At 41.2% G+C, this 17,546-nt stretch overlaps 1 protein-coding gene across 1 annotated transcript in view; it reads right to left on the bottom strand.

Moving 5' to 3' along the window:
* si:dkeyp-23e4.3 (rho GTPase-activating protein 7) overlaps positions 1-15,007 on the bottom strand; it is a 112,375-nt gene extending 97,368 nt beyond the window's left edge. Inside the window, exon 1 of the mRNA XM_029627631.2 lies at positions 14,686-15,007. Within this exon, the coding sequence (XP_029483491.2) occupies positions 14,686-14,800 (115 nt within the window). The 5' untranslated portion in view covers positions 14,801-15,007. The remainder of the gene's footprint in view (positions 1-14,685) is intronic.
* Between the last annotated feature and the right edge of the window lie 2,539 nt (positions 15,008-17,546).

Here is a 17,546-nt window from a genome sequence, read left to right on the forward strand (position 1 = left end):
ACCTCCACAAGTCTGGTTCTTCTTTGGGAGCAATTTTCAAATTCCTGAAGGTACCACGTTCATCTGTACAACCAATAGTATGCAAGTATAAACATCATGGGACCACACAGCCATCATACTGCTCAGGAAGGAGACGAGTTCTGTCTCCTAGAGCTGAACGTACTTAGGTGGGAAAAGTGCAAATCAATCCCAGATCAACAGCAAAGGATCTTGTGAAGATGCTGGAGGAAACAGGTACAAAATATCTATATCCACAGTAAAACAAGTCCGATATCGACATAACCTGAAAGGCCGCTCAGCAAGGAAGAAGCCACTGCTCCAAAACCGCCATAAAAAATCCAGACAACAGTTTACAATTGCACATGTGGACAAAGATAGTACTTTTTGGGGAAATGTCCTCTGGTCTGATGAAACAAAGATATAACTGTTTGGCCATAATGACCATGTTTGGAGGAGAAAGGGGGAGGCTTGCAAGCCGAAGAACACCAACCCAACCAAGCACGGGGGTGGCAACATCATGTTGTGGGGTTGCTTTGCTGCAGGAAGGACTGGTGCGCTTCACAAAATATATGTCTTCATATATGTCTTCATGAGGACTTGGTCGCAAATGGGTCTTCCAAATGGACAATGACCACATGCATACTTCCCAAGTTGCGGCAAAATATCTTAAGGACAACAAAGTCAAGGTATTGGAGTGGCCATCACAAAGCCCTGACCTCAATCCTACAGAAAATGTGTGGGAAGAACTGAATCAGCGTGTGCGAGCAAGGAGGCCTACAAACCTGACTCAGTTACACCAGCTTTGTCAGGAGGAATGGGCCAAAATTCACCCACCTTATTGAGGAAAGCTTGTGGTAGGCTACCCAAAACATTTGACCCAAGTGAAACAATTTAAAGGCAATGCTACCAAATACTAATTGAGTGTATGTAAATTTTGGACCCACTGGGAATGTGATGAAAGAAATAAAAGCTGAAATAAATCATTCTCTCTACTATTATTCTGACATTTCACATTCTTAAAATAAGGTGGTGATCCTAACTGACCCAAGACAGAGAATTTGTACTAGGATTAAATGTCAGGATTTGTGAACATCTGAGTTTAAATGTATTTGGCTAAGGTTTATGTAAACATCCGACTTCAGCTGTAGCCTTGCTACTGTTATAGCCTCGCTACTGTATATCGCCTCGCTACTGTTATTTTCACTGTCTTTTTTATTGTTGTTTTTATTTCTTTACTTATCTATTGTTCACCTAATATATTTTTTTTACTTCGACATTGCACTGTTGGTTAGAGCCTGTAAGTAAGCATTTCACTGTAAGGTTGTATTCGGCACACGTTACAAATAAGCTTTGATTTTATTTGATTAGTGCCGTTTCAATCAGTGATGTCACTCATTGTGAGACCTGGATGTAGTTGTTTCTCTTGCTCTGCAAGGGCCCTGGCTTCTGTGGAGTGATAGTTAACGATGCTTCGTGGGAGGCAGTTGTCGATATGTTCAGAGGGTCTCTGGTTCGAGTCCCAGGGTTCGGTGAGAAGAGGGACGGAAGCAATACTGTTACATTATTACTTTTAATTAAATGGACAGTCTTTCTGTTCACCATATACCAAGCTGTCCCACACATCCGTTAAACATAGTAAATAGCTCATTAAACTAACAGATTTACACATAGCGTCATACTAATAGATTTACATGTGTCCAGAGGTTAACTGTGGCAAGAAGGCAGTCACATCCTCATATATATTCTGTGTGTTGTGTGTGCATGTGTGTGTGTGTGTTCATTCTGGGTCGAGGCCATTAACCCAACAGCGTAGTTGATTTACGGTTACTCTCTCACCATGGGTCAGCAAGGGCAGATCTTGAGACCTGGCTTTACATGGTTGACTAATCATGCAAAGACTAGGTACAGTTATGATACAGTTATAATTGTTATCAAGACAAATGCATGGTATTGTACAGATTTGGCTAATAGTACTTCATCAGGGACTGATCAGGGACAGTTATTATGGAGTCTAGAATGTGTATATGGCTAAACATGGTTGAGCGAACAATGTATGACAGAGGATAGGGTTAGAATGCAAACAGATCTGGAGACCAAGTTCAAATGTGGCCAGGCAAAGACAAGAATCAGAATAGCTGTTCTGAACCTAACATTTCTGCTGTAAATTTAATAAGAGCTGTGTACAAAACTTCCCTTAACCACTCAGAGCACTTCAAAGTATTGGGCAACTCTAATTCTATTGGAAAAGCCCAGAGAGATTAACCATTTTCAGACTGTCTGTGAGAATACTTGTGACAGATGTTTTTGCTTGAAGTGTTTTGAATAGGAGACATTTTATCCAGATCAAATGTATTGATATCAAACAATATCTGATAAAATGATTTGGAAGGAAGCCCTAAACTCTAAAATATTAATGGTCTCCAAAAGAAGGCGGTGGAGAACCTATCTCTAAGTAGGTCATAGATTTTTCACATATTCTCTTTGCCAGGAGGAACTTGTAATCCGACTCCCCTTCCTTTACTTTTTTCCCAGCAGTTTTTTCTGCATTGCCCCATCTGGTAAGTCTTTCTAACTGTAATCGTTCAGCTCAAACAGGCCTGCTCTGCATCAGAACAGGAACCCCCGGACCCCCCTTACACACACTCCCACTTCTTCCTCTTTCTCCTATATACTACACACCTTACACTTCTCTCCCCAACCCCCATACACACACCTCAGTACCTTTGAGTATATCATATGTTACACACACCGAGATATGCAACCCCCCCCACATACACTTACTACCCCCTGAGTCTTTCATTTGAGCACAGGGAGGCAGTGACAGGTGGAGCACATGGCCCTGGTTCTCAGAGTGAGGTAATATTGCTGATGAGGCAGGCGGGCAGGCAGCTCAGAGAGGGGAAAAGACTGGAGATCTGGAGCCTGCGATAGATACTATACACTGCACAACAAATTGGCCAGTGTGGATTTTTCAGTGTAACATTTCTAGTGTTGATTCAGGAGTTCAATTCACTCTGTAAGAGTGAAAGTAACACTCAGTGGTATACAAAAAAGAACCCCCGATGTTGGTGTTAATAACCAGATTTAGTTTTTTACACTTTGAAGAGTAAAACAGTTCCATCTATGTTATAGTAAAACTAGGCCATCTGATATATGTATTGTACTGGCATATAGTTACATTTTAATTATGGCATTCCTCTAGGTACTCACTTGTTATAAAACCATGTTAAAACGTTGTTATAAAGCCTTTAAAACAAAAAAAAGCAATACCATGTCTCTGTCACTAACAAATAGAGTCGAGGGTGGTAACTCTACAATTCACTCAAAAACAAAAGGCACCCTGGGAAATATGAAAATAAGGCTTTACACCATATAGTGTTAAAACAACACCTAAAATGATTTACTGTAACACTACAGGTGTTATCTCTACACTGAAATCAGCGTAACAGCATCAGCACTAAGAAAAAGTCAAGTTTACTCTAAATGAAGTGTCATGCTTACACTGTAGGTTAGGGTTCCCCACCCCCAAGTTTTCTGAGCCTAAAAACAAAGTGAAGGATCGGCAGAAAATTGGTGTTTCGTATCATCTCCAATAGTTTTTTTTGCTTTGTATTTTGGGAGGTTGGGGGATACAAGTATACAAGTGAATATTCATGTCAATTTACACAGTTTATACTGCATGTAACCCGTAAGGCTGTAAAAAGGGGGGAGAGGTGGGCCTACACCCCCAACTCCCCGTCCCATTCCCCCTGGACATGTTTCCATCCAACCCCCCACTGAGATTGTCAATAATTATATTGTTATAATTTTTTTAAATGGCTGTATCCACTAGTGAATTGGGAGAGAGTGGGGTGATTGCCATCTAAGTGCCAACATCTTGTTTGCGACAGTACTGTCTGCCAGTAGTAATCGTCTTTGAATGACTGAGATTCAAGGAGCTATCATAATTAAGTATCATAGTAGATGCAACGCATTCAATATTTACATTTATGCACATCTAAATTAATTTTGTAACTTTGTCCCAGAAGCATTTAACATTTGTCCCAGAAGCACTCCCACATTATATTAAGGAATGTGCCTACTTGATTTAGGGGACACAGTGAACAGTTGGGAGTTGGAGCTAATTTCATCGTAAAGGTTTTCAATGGTGTTAAATACAGTCTGTGAAGTTAATGGTTCGGATTAAAAGATGCCAAGGTCATATTCTTTCCATATTTCGTTCCAGTTAAAAAGTTGTTAAGATTCACTTAGATATGTGGACCCTACTTTAGTAATGACAAGCTCAGAATAAGAGCTTTCCAAAAGTTGTTAATATATTATGGAGATCAGTCCTTTTGGGAGCCCAGATAATTTATTTCTAAATCCCGTCATTGGATGGTTTGGTGGTTGTGTTCCCAAGGGACTCCATAGGCCAGCATAGCTGACCTAAGTTGTAAATATAGAAAAAAAGGAATTGCCTGGTAATGTACAGTAACAGTCAAATGTTTGGACACACCTACTCATTCAAGGGGTTTTCTTAATTTTGTACTATTTTATACATTGCAGAATACAAGTGAAGTCATGAAAACTATGAAATAACACATATGGAATCCTGTAGTAACCAAAAAAGTTTTAAACAAATCAAAATATATGTTATATTTCAGATTCTTCAAAGTAGCCACCCTTTTCCTTGACAGGTTGGCACACTCTTGGCATTCTCTCAACCAGCTTCACGAGGTAGTTACCTGGAATGCATTTCAATTAACAGGTGTGCCTTGTTAGAAGTTAATTTGTGGAATTTCTTTCCTTCTTAATGCATTTGAGCCAATCACCTGTGTTGTTACAAGGTAGAGGTGGTATACAGAAGATAGCCCTAATTGATAAAAGACCAAGTCCATATTATGGCAAGAACAGCTCAAATAAGCAAAAAAAAAATGACAGTCCATCATTACTTGAAGACATGAAGGTCAGTCAATACGGAACATTTCAAGAACTTTGAAAGTTTCTTCAAGTGCAGTCGCAAAAACCATCAAGCGCTATGATGAAACTGGCTCTCATGAGGAGCACCACAGGAAAGGTAGACCCAGAGTTACCTCTGCTGCAGAGGATAAGTTCATTAGAGTTACCAGCCTCAGAAATTGCAGCCCAAATAAATGCTTCACAGAGTTCAAGTAACAGACACATCTCAACATCAACTGTCAAATGAGCCTGCATGAATCAGGCCTTCGTGGTCGAATTGCCTAAAAAAATACTACTAAAGGACACCAATAAGAAGAAGAGACTTGGTTGGGCAAAGAAACACAAGCAACGGACATTAGATGGGTGGAAGTCTGCCGTGTCTTTGTGAAACGCAGAGTAGGTGAACAGATGATCTCCGCATGTGTGGTTCCCACCGTGAAGCATGGAGGAGGAGGAATGATGGTGTGGGGGTGCTTTGCTGGTTACGCTGTCAGTGATTAAAAAAAAAAAATTCAAGGCACACTTAACCAGCATGGCTACCAAAGCATTTCGCAGAGATATGCCATCCCATCTGGTTTGCCCTTAGTGGAACTATAATTTGTTTTTTGAACAGGACAATGACCCAACACACCTGCAGGCTGTGTAAGTGCTATTTGACCAAGGAGAGTGCTGCATCAGATGACCTGGCCTCCACAATCACCCGACATCAACCCAATTGAGATGGTTTGTGATGAGTTGGACCGCAGAGTCAAGGAAAAGCAGCCAACAAGTGCTCAGCATATGTGGGAACTCCTTCAAGACTGTTAGAAAAACATTCCAGGTGATGCTGGTTGAGAGAATGCCAAGGATGTGCAAATCTGTCATCAAGGCAAAGGGTGCCTACTTTGAAGATTCAAAAATATAAAATATATTAAATTATTTGTTTAACATTTTTTGGTTACTACAGGATTCCATGTGTTATTTCATAGTTTTGATGTAATAGTAAAAATAAAGAAAAACCCTTGAATGAGTAGGTGTGTCCAAACTTTTGACTGGTACTCCATATGTGCCGTTCAAATCTTGGAATGTTCTCAAATTGTCCATGATATCGACAAGGATACGAATTCCACATTTGGACCATTGGGGGTGATGCAAAAGGCTGCCCTCCAGATCGTCAGGCATTATTGTGAAACATTGGAGTATGGGCATGCCATTTTGATTCCCAGTTACATTTGTAAAAAAAAAAAATTATGTGAGCAATAATAGGACCAAAGCGTAGTTTACATGGTTTAATCCTTAAGAGTCTATTGACGCACATGTGATCAATCTAAGGAACATAATAAAAAATCCTCATCAAAATCTGGCAGTATAAGCTAGATATATTTGTTTTTTTAGCATGGACTGCATCTCAATCCACCGCATCCGCCTATGTCTCCCTTCGGCATCTGCGGTCGAAGGTGGCAGAGCTACAGTAGTGTTTGTCAGACCACGAGACATCCCGGAAATTGGTCTTCTCACGAAAACGTCTGTGGGTTCCGAAACAGGCCCATAAACTTATGTCTCTCCTGAACACGATGGTGTTCTCTATGACCTGTTTTGCTCTACAAGTGTCACAGGAGACTCGTCTGAAGGTAACCCATACAAACTAATGGAAGGATGTGCCAACAAAAATAACTGGTTAAATATGTGTAAATAAAAAAATTCCTAAGCTTTAATATTTCTCATAGATATAGGACAGAGACTTCAAAACCTTATTCCTTATGATTCATCTTTTGACTGTCTTTTTTGTCCCACCCCCCAATGGCTTAGACTTTTTGATGTATAGGGATATATCAGTGAAGACCACCTCTTCCAGGGCAATAGGAGATACCATCTTTCTGTCTACACTCAGCTAGGGGCTGGAAGAATCATGTCTAAATCTATTCAGGATGGAATGAAATGCTTGTGCCTGGAAATACAATTTAAAGTTTGGTACGGATAGTCCTCCTACGTCTTTCCCTCTTTGCAAGTTTGTTAATTTTATCCGGGCTCGCTAATCTTCCAATATACATTTTGAAACCGCACTATGGATTTTATCTCAATACCAGAAGGGGGAGACAAGGGAAACATTGAACTACAAAAATTCAGCCATGGCAATATATTCATTTTCACAATAGATATTCTTCCTGTTAAAGTAACTTGGAAATTAGTCCATTTACTGAGGTTTGAATTGATTTGAACGTTCTGTAAACATTTCTGGAAATGGTTCTGTCTAAGGAAGGAAATATATCTATTCCCAAATATTTAAAATGGGGAACAATTGAGATTCCATAAGTACAGATGGAGTCCTCCATTGTGGTCTTGAGTGGCAGCAGGGAAGATTTGGTTAGATTTATTTTCTAACTTAAGATGAAGCTATATTTGTCTATGATCTTCAAAGCTTTTGGGAGGGATTGAGATACGGTACATTGTCTAGATAAAGTAAGATATCATCGGCATATAATGAGATGACGTGATTCGTAGAATTGAGAGATATTGGTGTAATTTGCCTGGGCCAGGGGCTTCATAGATAATAAAAACAGCAGAGGTTTGATAGGATCACTTTGCCTGATACTTCTAGTTATTCTGAACAGAACAGATCAGGTATTACCTGATATTACTCTGGCTGAGGGATTGGCGTACAGTATTTTAATTATATTAATGAAATTGGAGTCCCACATGTTCATAAACCAACCAAAGATATGACCATTCAAGCAGTAGAGGCTGCTGGGGGAGGACGGCTCAAAATAATGGCTGGAACTGAGACTATGGAATGGCATCAAACCATGTGTTTGATGTATTTGATATCATTCCACTAATTACACTCCACCAATCTCCTATGCATTCTAGTCAATCAAAGGCTTTTTCTGCATTGAGGGACAGAACTGACCAAGGAGCTTTGTTTTCTGATGAAGCAGGTAAGATATGTAAGAAACTTCAGAGGTTATCTGAAGATAATTGTTTTTTAACAAACGTGCTTTGGTCCAGATGTACCAATTTTGTGAAGTAAGTTTCGAGACAAAATGACAGAATTTCAGAAAACAGTTGAATATTTACCAAAGATAGAGAGCGATAGTGAGAACACTGGGTGGCAATCCTTACCTTTGTTAATAAGAGCAACATGTGTGCAGTATTTACATCCCTTCCAAATGAACCTTTGTGAACAGCTGTGCCAGTCATTTCAAGAAACAGAGGACCTACGCTACCGTTCAAAAGTTTGGTGTCACTTAGAAATGTTATTGTTTTTGAAAGTAAAGCACATTTTTTGTCCATTAAAATAACATCAAATTGATCAGAAATACAGTGTAGAAATTGTTCATGTTGTAAATGACTGTTGTAGCTGGAAACGGCAGATATTCTATGGAATATCTACATAGGCGTATAGAAGCCCATTATCAGAAACCATCACTCCTGTGTTCCAATGGCACGTTGTTAGCTAATCCAAATGTATAATTTTGATGGTGAGAAGAGGAAATAAGAAGACAAAAAATAAGAAGACTGAAAAAGAGATGGACCGAGCGAAAAAAGAGGAATGTGCGAGATACAGTAACAGAAAGATACAGTTGAAGTAGAAGTTTACATACAGTTAGGTTGGAGTCAATCAAACACATTTTTCAACCACTCCACAAATTTCTTGTTAATAACAATCTATAGTTTTGGCAAGTCGGTTAGGACATCTACTTTGTGCAATTCCAACAATTGTTTACAGACCGATTATTTCATAATTCACTGTATCACAATTCCAGTGGGTCAGAAAGTTTAGATACACTAAGTTGACTGTGCCTTTAAACAGCTTGGAAAATTCCAGAAAATAATGTCATGGCGTTAGAAGGTTCTGATAGGCTAATTGACATAATTTGAGTCAATTGGAGGTGTACCTGTGGATGTATTTCAAGGCCTACCTTCAAACTCAGTGCCTCTTTGCTTGAAATCACGGGGAAATCAAAAGAAATCAGCCAAGACCTCAGAAATTATTTTTTAGACCTCCACAAGTCTGGTTCATCCTTGGGAGCAATTTTCAAATGCTTGAAGGTACCACGTTCATCTGTACAAACAACAGTATGCAAGTATAAACACCATGGGACCATACAGCCATCAAACCGCTCAGGAAGGCCACGCATTCTGTTTCCTAGAGATGAACGTACTTTGGTGTGAAAAGTGCAAATCAATCCCAGAACAACAGCGAAGGACCTTGTGAAGATGCTGGAGTAAACAGGTACAAAAGTATCGATATCCACAGTAAAACGAGTCCTACAGTGGGGCAAAAAAGTATTTAGTCAGCCACCAATTGTGCAAGTTCTCCCACTTAAAAAGATGAGAGGCCTGTAATTTTCATCATAGGTACACTTCAACTATGACATACAAAATGAGAAAAAAAAAATCCAGGAAATCACATTGTAGGATTTTTAATGAATTTATTTGCAAATTATGGTGTAAAATAAGTATTTGGTCAATAACAAAAGTTTATCTCAATACTCAATACTCAATACTTATATACCCTTTGTTGGCAATGACCGAGGTCAAACGTTTTCTGTAAGTCTTCACAAGGTTTTCACACACTGTTGCTGGTATTTTGGCCCATTCCTCCATGCAGATCTCCTCTAGAGCAGTGATGTTTTGGGGCTGTTGCTGGGCAACACAGACTTTCAACTCCCTCCAAATATTTTCTGCAACTCAGCATTCTTTGTCCTCCAAACACGACGAGTTGAGTTTTTATCAAAAAGTTATATTTTGGTTTCATCTGACCATATGACATTCTCCCAATCTTCTTCTGGATCATCCAAATGCTCTCTAGCAAACTTCAGACGGGCCTGGACATGTACTGGCTTAAGCAGGGGGACACGTCTGGCGCTGCAGGATTTGAGTCCCTGGCGGCGTAGTGTGTTACTGATGGTATGCTTTGTTACTTTGGTCCCAGCTCTCTGCAGGTCATTCACTAGGTCCCCCCGTGTGGTTCTGGGATTTTTGCTGTGATCATTTTGACCCCACGGGGTGAGATCTTGCGTGGAGCCCCAGATCGAGGGAGATTATCAGTGGTCTTGTATGTCTTCCATTTCCTAATAATTGCTCCCACAGTTGCTTTCTTCAAACCAAGCTGCTTACCTATTGCAGATTCAGTCTTCCCAGCCTGGTGCAGGTCTACAATTTTGTTTCTGGTGTCCTTTGACAGCTCTTTGGTCTTGGCCATAGTGGAGTTTGGAGTGTGACTGTTTGAGGTTGTGGACAGGTGTCTGATAACAAGTTCAAACAGGTGCCATTAATACAGGTAAGGAGTGGAGGACAGAGGAGCCTCTTAAAGAAGAAGATACAGGTCTGTGAGAGCCAGAAATCTTGTTTGTTTGTAGGTGACCAAATACTTATTTTCCACCATAATTTGCAAATAAATTCATGAAAAATCCTACAACGTGATTTTCTGGATTTCCCCCCCTCATTTTGTCTGTCATAGTTGAAGTGTACCTATGATGAAAATTACAGACCTCTCATCTTTTTAAGTGGGAGAACTTGTACAATTGGTGGCTGACTAAATACTTTTTTGCCCCACTGTATATCAACATAACCTGAAAGGCCACTCAGCAAGGAAGAAGCTACTGCTCCAAACCGCCATAAACAAATCCAGACTATGGTTTGCAACTGCACATGGGGACAAAGATTGTACTTTTTGGAGAAATGTCCTCTGGTCTGATGAAACAAAAATAGAACTGTTTGGACATAATGACCATGTTTGGAGGAGAAAGGGGAGGCTTGCAAGCCGAAGAACACCATCCCAACCATGAAGCACAGGGGTGGCAGCATCATGTTGTGGGGGTGCTTTGATGCAGGAGGGACTGGTGCACTTCACAAAATAGATGGCATCATGAGGACGGAAAATTATGTGGATATATTGGTCACGAATGGGTCTTCCAAATGGACAATGACCCCAAGCATACTCCCAAAGTTGTGGAAAAATGGCTTAACTTCTTCGATATAGGGGGCGCTCTTTTAATTTTTGGATTAAAAAACGTTCCCGTTTTAAACAAGATATTTTGTCACAAAAAGATGCTCGACTATGCATATAATTGACAGCTTTGGAAAGAAAACACTCTGACGTTTCCAAAACTGCAAAGATATTGTCTGTGAGTGCCACAGAACTCATGCTACAGGCGAAACCAAGATGAAATTTCAAACAGGAAGTGCCCCAGATTTTGAAGGCGCTGTGTTCCAATGTCTTTCTTATATGGCTGTGAATGGGCCAGGAATGAGCTTACACTTTCTGTCGTTTCCCAAAGGTGTCTGCAGCATTGTGACGTATTTGTAGGCATATCATTGGAAGATTGACCATTTTACACTACATCTACCAGGTGCTCGCTTGGTGTCCTCCGTCGCAATTATTGCGTAATCTCCAGCTGCGTGTATTTTTCCATTTGCTTCCGAGGAGAAACCCAACTGCCACGAATGATTTATCATCGAATAGATATGTGAAAAACACCTTGAGGATTGATTCTAAACAACGTTTGCCATGTTTCTGTCGATATTATTATTTTTTTCTTAGCCAAACGTGATGAACAAAACGGAGCGATTTCTCCTACACAAATAATCTTTTTGGAAAAAATGAACATTTGCTATCTAACTGAGAGTCTCCTCATTGAAAACATCTGAAGTTCTTCAAAGGTAAATGATTTTATTTTAATGCTTTTCTTGTTTTTGTGAAAATGTTGCCTGCTGAATGCTAGGCTTAATGCTATGCTAGCTATCAATACTCTTACACAAATGCTTGCGTAGCTATGGTTGAAAAGCATATTTTGAAAATCTGAGATGACAGTGTTGTTAACAAAAGGCTAAGCTTGTGAGTGAATATATTTCTTTCATTTCATTTGCGATTTTCATGAATCGTTAACTTTGCGTTATGGTAATGAGCTTGAGGCTATGACTACGCTCCCGGATACGGGATTACTCGACGCAAGAAGTTAAGGACAACAAAGTAATGGTATTGAAGTGGCCTTCACAAAGCCCTGACCTCAATCCAATCGAACATTTGTGGGCAGAACTGAAAAAGTGTGAACGAGCAAGGAGGCCTACAAACCTGACTCAGTTACACCAGCTTTGTCAGGGGGAATGGGCCAAAATTCACCCAATTTATTGTGGGAAGCTTGTGGAAGGCTACCCGAAACGTTTGACCCAATTTAAACAATTTAAAGGCAATGCTACCAAATACTAATTGAGTGTAATGTAAACTTCTGACCCACTGGGAATGTGATGAAAGAAATAAAAGCTGAAATAAATAATTCTCTCTACTGTTAATCTGACATTTCACTTTCTTGAAATAAGGTGGTGATCCTAACTGACCTAAGACAGAGCATTTTTAAATCAGATTAAATGTCAGGAATTGTGAAATACTGAGTTCAAATGTATTTAGCTAAGGTGTATGTAAACTTCCGACTTCAACTGTAGATGTACTGTGGTGTTCTCTGAAACTTCCAGCTCTGTGCTTTTCCAGCTGGCCATCACACAACCCCCCCCCCCCCACCCCTTCCACACCCATCCACGTCCCTCTGCCTTTCTGACAGAAAGCAGATAAAGCACATGGCCTCAAACATCCCCATCCACCATCCACCCCTGCCTTCCCACAGCCAGATGTTTACTTCAGAGCCCTGCAAGGCCTGCTCCTCTCTCTTCCGCTGTTCCATGCTATTTTCTTTGGCTCTGACTTGTGAGAAGCTCTGTGGCGACTCAGTGGAATGACGCACGCCTCGCTTGCAGTATCACATTTGACTGGCAGAGGTGCTGTTTGTAGACTACATCTGGCAGAGGTGCTGTTTGTAGACTACATCTGGCAGAGGTGCTGTTTATAGACTACATCTGGCAGAGGTGCTGTTTATAGACTACATCTGGCAGAGGTGCTGTTTATAGACTACACATCTAGACTACATCTGGCAGAGGGTCTGTTTATAGACTACATCTGGCAGAGGTGCTGTTTATAGACTACATCTGGCAGAGGTGCTGTTTATAGACTACATCTGGCAGAGGTGCTGTTTATAGACTACATCTGGCAGAGGTGCTGTTTATAGACTACATCTGGCAGAGGGTCTGTTTATAGACTACATCTGGCAGAGGTGCTGTTTATAGACTACATCTGGCAGAGGGTCTGTTTATAGACTACATCTGGCAGAGGGTCTGTTTATAGACTACATCTGGCGGAGGGTCTGTTTATAGACTACATCTGGCAGAGGTGCTGTTTGGATGAGCGTTGCGGCGTTTGAATGGAACACCATATTTGGCCAGAGTTATGACTCTTTAGTGTGGGTGTAAATATTAGGACAGGTTTGTGATGTATGACGGACAGTGGCTCCTCCTTGTGAAATGCACACTGCAGTAGGGCAGAGAGAGAGAGAAAGCGAGAGAGATGAGTGCAATAAATAAAACATCATATGCATGCGGGAATTAGTGAGAAAGAGTGTGAAAGAGAGAGGGAAATAGAGAAACATGGAGGGAGAGAAAGAGCTTTGCTCATAAGGTCCCTTGGGGGGCCTTTTTCCCGTTAGAGCTGGCAGGAAGCCTATTCCTAGTGCCTGTGCCATTCCAAGTTCCCTAATGATATGCACACCGCCACAGCTAGCTAGCATTGTGTAATTACCCCCAGCCAATGGGTGAGCTCAACTAACCAACGTCACTGTGTGGTGTCATTAATCCAACACACATGTTGAGAGGACTGCAATATGAACACACAGCTGGTTTTCTGATATTATCTCTCAGCCTGAAGAGACATTTGTTGGCATCAAATGCATAGGATTTGAGTTCAATGACACCTCAAAGATGACACCACACAGCTGAAACTGAGGTGAATTTGAATGACAGCTTTGCGTGTGTGTGCACATTCATATGCATGCATGTGTGCATATCTGCATGTGTTGAAAAGCAACGTATAGCTCATAAGACTATGCTGAAGCGTTGTGTGTGTGCATACTTCTGTATGTGCATGTGTGAGTGAAAGCATAACGAATGGACACATGGCACACACTCGTAACGCACAAGCCCTGAAATTCATAAAGCCCGCAGAGGAATCCAGGTCATCTCAACAGGTCTCTGTATGAGAACCATGAAGCTCCTACTCCGGTGACAGCTCCCCCCACTGACAGCCCACCAGAGGCCATGGGCCACTGACCCCTCAGCAGGACACTAGCTACACACAGGAGGTTTTTTTCATTAGTATTATTCCACATTATGTTTTGATTGACACACAATCATGGGAAAATACCTCAATGGTATGTAGGACTGGGATTGGAGCGTGAAACACTGAGAGGTTTAACACGATACAGCTGTGAGGTGAGTGGAGTGTGGAGTGGATTGTCAGTTTTGGTGAAAGCGAAAATGATTTGATAAAGGATTTATGGGTTAGACAGACAACTGTCAAGTCAATGTAACTATTGATTGTTGCGTAAATACAACAGTGAAGCCAGAAGATCCATTACTACTTAAAGGGCTGGATTCAATATGTATCACGGAAGTATAGTGGAAGTTCTGTGCTAAAATGTAAAGGTAATTTACGATTGAGCCAACATATGCAGCTTTTAACGTGAAGGCATTCTCCACAAACGTGGGACGATTGCCTTTATACATCAATCAAGCTATAACGCGGATCTTCCACGTTACTTCTGCGATACAGATTGAATCCCGCCCAAAGTTTGAGTCAACAAGCCATTAGAGCAGTGTGTGTGGCCACACACTCAAAACAATTGGTCAATGTGTGAAAGTACAGTCAAGTCCAACACTTACCGCAAAGCCTTTTCTCCCTCGCACTCTTCCAGAATACATCCCAAGCCTTGTTGGTGGAGACTTTCACATGCTCACTGAAGGACCTCCGCAGTGGGGTTTTCACAGTGTGAGCCATATTCCATGTGTCCTGTTCCCCCCCTGAAAAGATTCTGCACCTCCGCTAGTCACTCACTCCTCTCTGGGTCCATTAGGGTGAAGAAGTTCACCAGGCTGAGAGAACGCTCTGAGGGAAGAGAGAAATTCCTCTTGCAGGGCTGACACTTGATGCAGAAAGTCTGCATGTAATTTGTGAACACCCTCCTCCTCCTCCAGTGAGAGAGAGAGGGAGTAAAAAACGTTCCCCCCTCAGCAAGGGTCAGGCCGCCCTGAAATGGAAATAGCATCCAACATGGGTTAAGACCACCCTCCTCCCTCCCTCTCCCCCCACACACACACACAAAGGCAGTTTAGTGTCGGAACTGCCACAATTAATGAACATACTCAATCCTCTCTTAGACACAAAGATACATATTAAGTTAGGGATGATAAATTAAACCATAGGAAAGGGAAAAAGACAGAGTACTCTCCCCTCACTCCCTTCTTGTTTTCATTAGAGGAGTTAAAAGAGGAAGTTGTTGGTGCTTTTGAAATAACTGGCCATATAGCAGATATATAATACCATGGCAACACAAATAACATAAAGACAACAAACATATGATTTGGCTAATTTCCTCATGACTTTTACATATTGATTCATGTGTCACTGTACTGATTTGTCTTTGAAAAAGATTGTGGGTTTGATTGGTATTTGTATGTTGGACCATTGCTTTTGTATTACAGATTTGAACATATCATCATCAGTAATCCCTACAATTATGTTCCCTTCTCTTTGAGATGTCGGGTGGACACAACTGTCTTGATCATTTCAGTTTCTCACCATCAATATGTTAGGAATGAGTGGGAGGAATAGCCTAATTGTCAAATCTCTAAACATACCCTGAGAGCACATTTGCTACAGGCATCTATGCGTTTTTCTGTCTGCTCTTAAGCCACCCTCACTTCCTGTTGCCAGAGCAAACATCTATCCCCCCTCCCTTCCTGCCTCATACAAACAAGCTGAGCCAAGGGGCCCCTGCGGCATGGAGGATGGAGGATGGAGGATAGAGGATGGAGGATAGAGGATAGAAGAGAGAGAGAACGAGAGAGAGAGAGATTGTACACAGGTGGGCCAGGATTCTCTTACTGTCCCAACCTCAGAGGGATGGTTGAATAGAGATCATATCACTTTGCTGACACGTGCCCTTCTGGCAGATACTGAGGTGATAACACCAGTTAAACACAAAAGCACACAGTTACACACGCCACCACCAAGGCCGCAGTGCAAACATTCAGAGACTCTCTGCTGGGCTCTGCAGTGTTAGAACGCACGCACTAGCATGCACGCACGTACACAAGCGCACAGACACACACAAGCACACACACACACTCACAAACAAACAGAAAATGTATTTAATTTTACAATTAGTTCCCGCTTTTAATCCCTTCCAAGACTTTTTCAAGCAGTTGTTGAGGTGGTGGAGACGGGAAATGTTTGTAAAATCTTTACAACTCTTCTTCCTCTGAGGGGGGGACATGCATCTTTTGGTACGGCTAAGGAAATAAAGAAAACAGCAAGGTAGTGATTCTGAAATTGGTACAGCAATGATGTTTAGCCAATCTAACCTGGAATCACAGAAAAAAAGTGACTCAATTGATGAATAATATGGTAACCTGATTGTGAAATTGCTCATGATACACAGCTGTACAGTAAGTTGTTGAAACTCTCGCCACATGTTGAAATGTCAAAACTTGGAGCTGAGGATTCCCCAATGATTGTATTACTAAATGTACTGGGTCCAGGGTGACATTTATAATGGCATTGTTGGAGCACTGGGCTAGCCTGTAAATTACTTCAGCAAGCAGTAATTTACAGGCTACTTGTTACTTACACACACACAGACGGTAATGCTACTGACACATTCTCCTTGTTCTCCTCTGTTGTCCTGTCTGTGATTCTCCTTGTTCTCCTCTGTTGACCTTTCTGGGGCATTTTCCTCTCTTACTTGCCCCTCTTCTTTCCTCAACTTGATGATGGGCCTGAGCGTCATCATTATCTGGTTCACTGTCTGTTCTAGGTCTAGCATCATCCTAGTGGTAAATTAATAAATACACTTACGAGACAATTATATGAAACACATGTTATGAACTAATTTGCCGTTTTTAAGTGTGTCTATTTAAGTGTGTCTGTCTATTGTGTTCCCCCTACCCTAGTGTTAATTACTATTACATATTAAGGAACTGGCAGTACAGGTGTGTGTCTCTCTCTCTGTTTTCTTCCTACCTCCACTGCACTCATCCATGAGGTGACTCTGCTAAGCCTTGCATCCTTTCTCATGGCACTGGTACCAGAAGACCAGGTTTTCCTCCTACCTCCACTGCACTCATCCATGAGGTGTCTCTGCTAAGCCTTGCATCCTTTCTCACGGCACTGGTACCAGAAGACCAGGGTACCCAGCCTGGTCTCATAGACTAGACGTAACATAGTAAACGTAAATCTGGGACCCTCAAATTAGTATGATACGTTACGTTTGGTATAGTTACATAAGACAGATGGTTACTGAATCCAAAAATGAAAGTAGGGTGGTTTCGAGTTCGAATCTCACCCCAGGCAACTTTTGCATTTTTACCTAATTAGCAACTTTTCAACTACTTACAACTTTTTAGCTACTTTGCAACTACTTAGCATGTTAGCTAAACCTTCCCCTAACCTTAACCCTTTTAGCTGACGCTTCCGCTAACCCTAACCCTAACCATAAAACCCTTTAACCTAACCCTTTAACCTA

This window comes from Oncorhynchus nerka, linkage group LG22 (assembly GCF_034236695.1).
Source record: "Oncorhynchus nerka isolate Pitt River linkage group LG22, Oner_Uvic_2.0, whole genome shotgun sequence".
NCBI lineage: Eukaryota > Metazoa > Chordata > Actinopteri > Salmoniformes > Salmonidae > Oncorhynchus > Oncorhynchus nerka.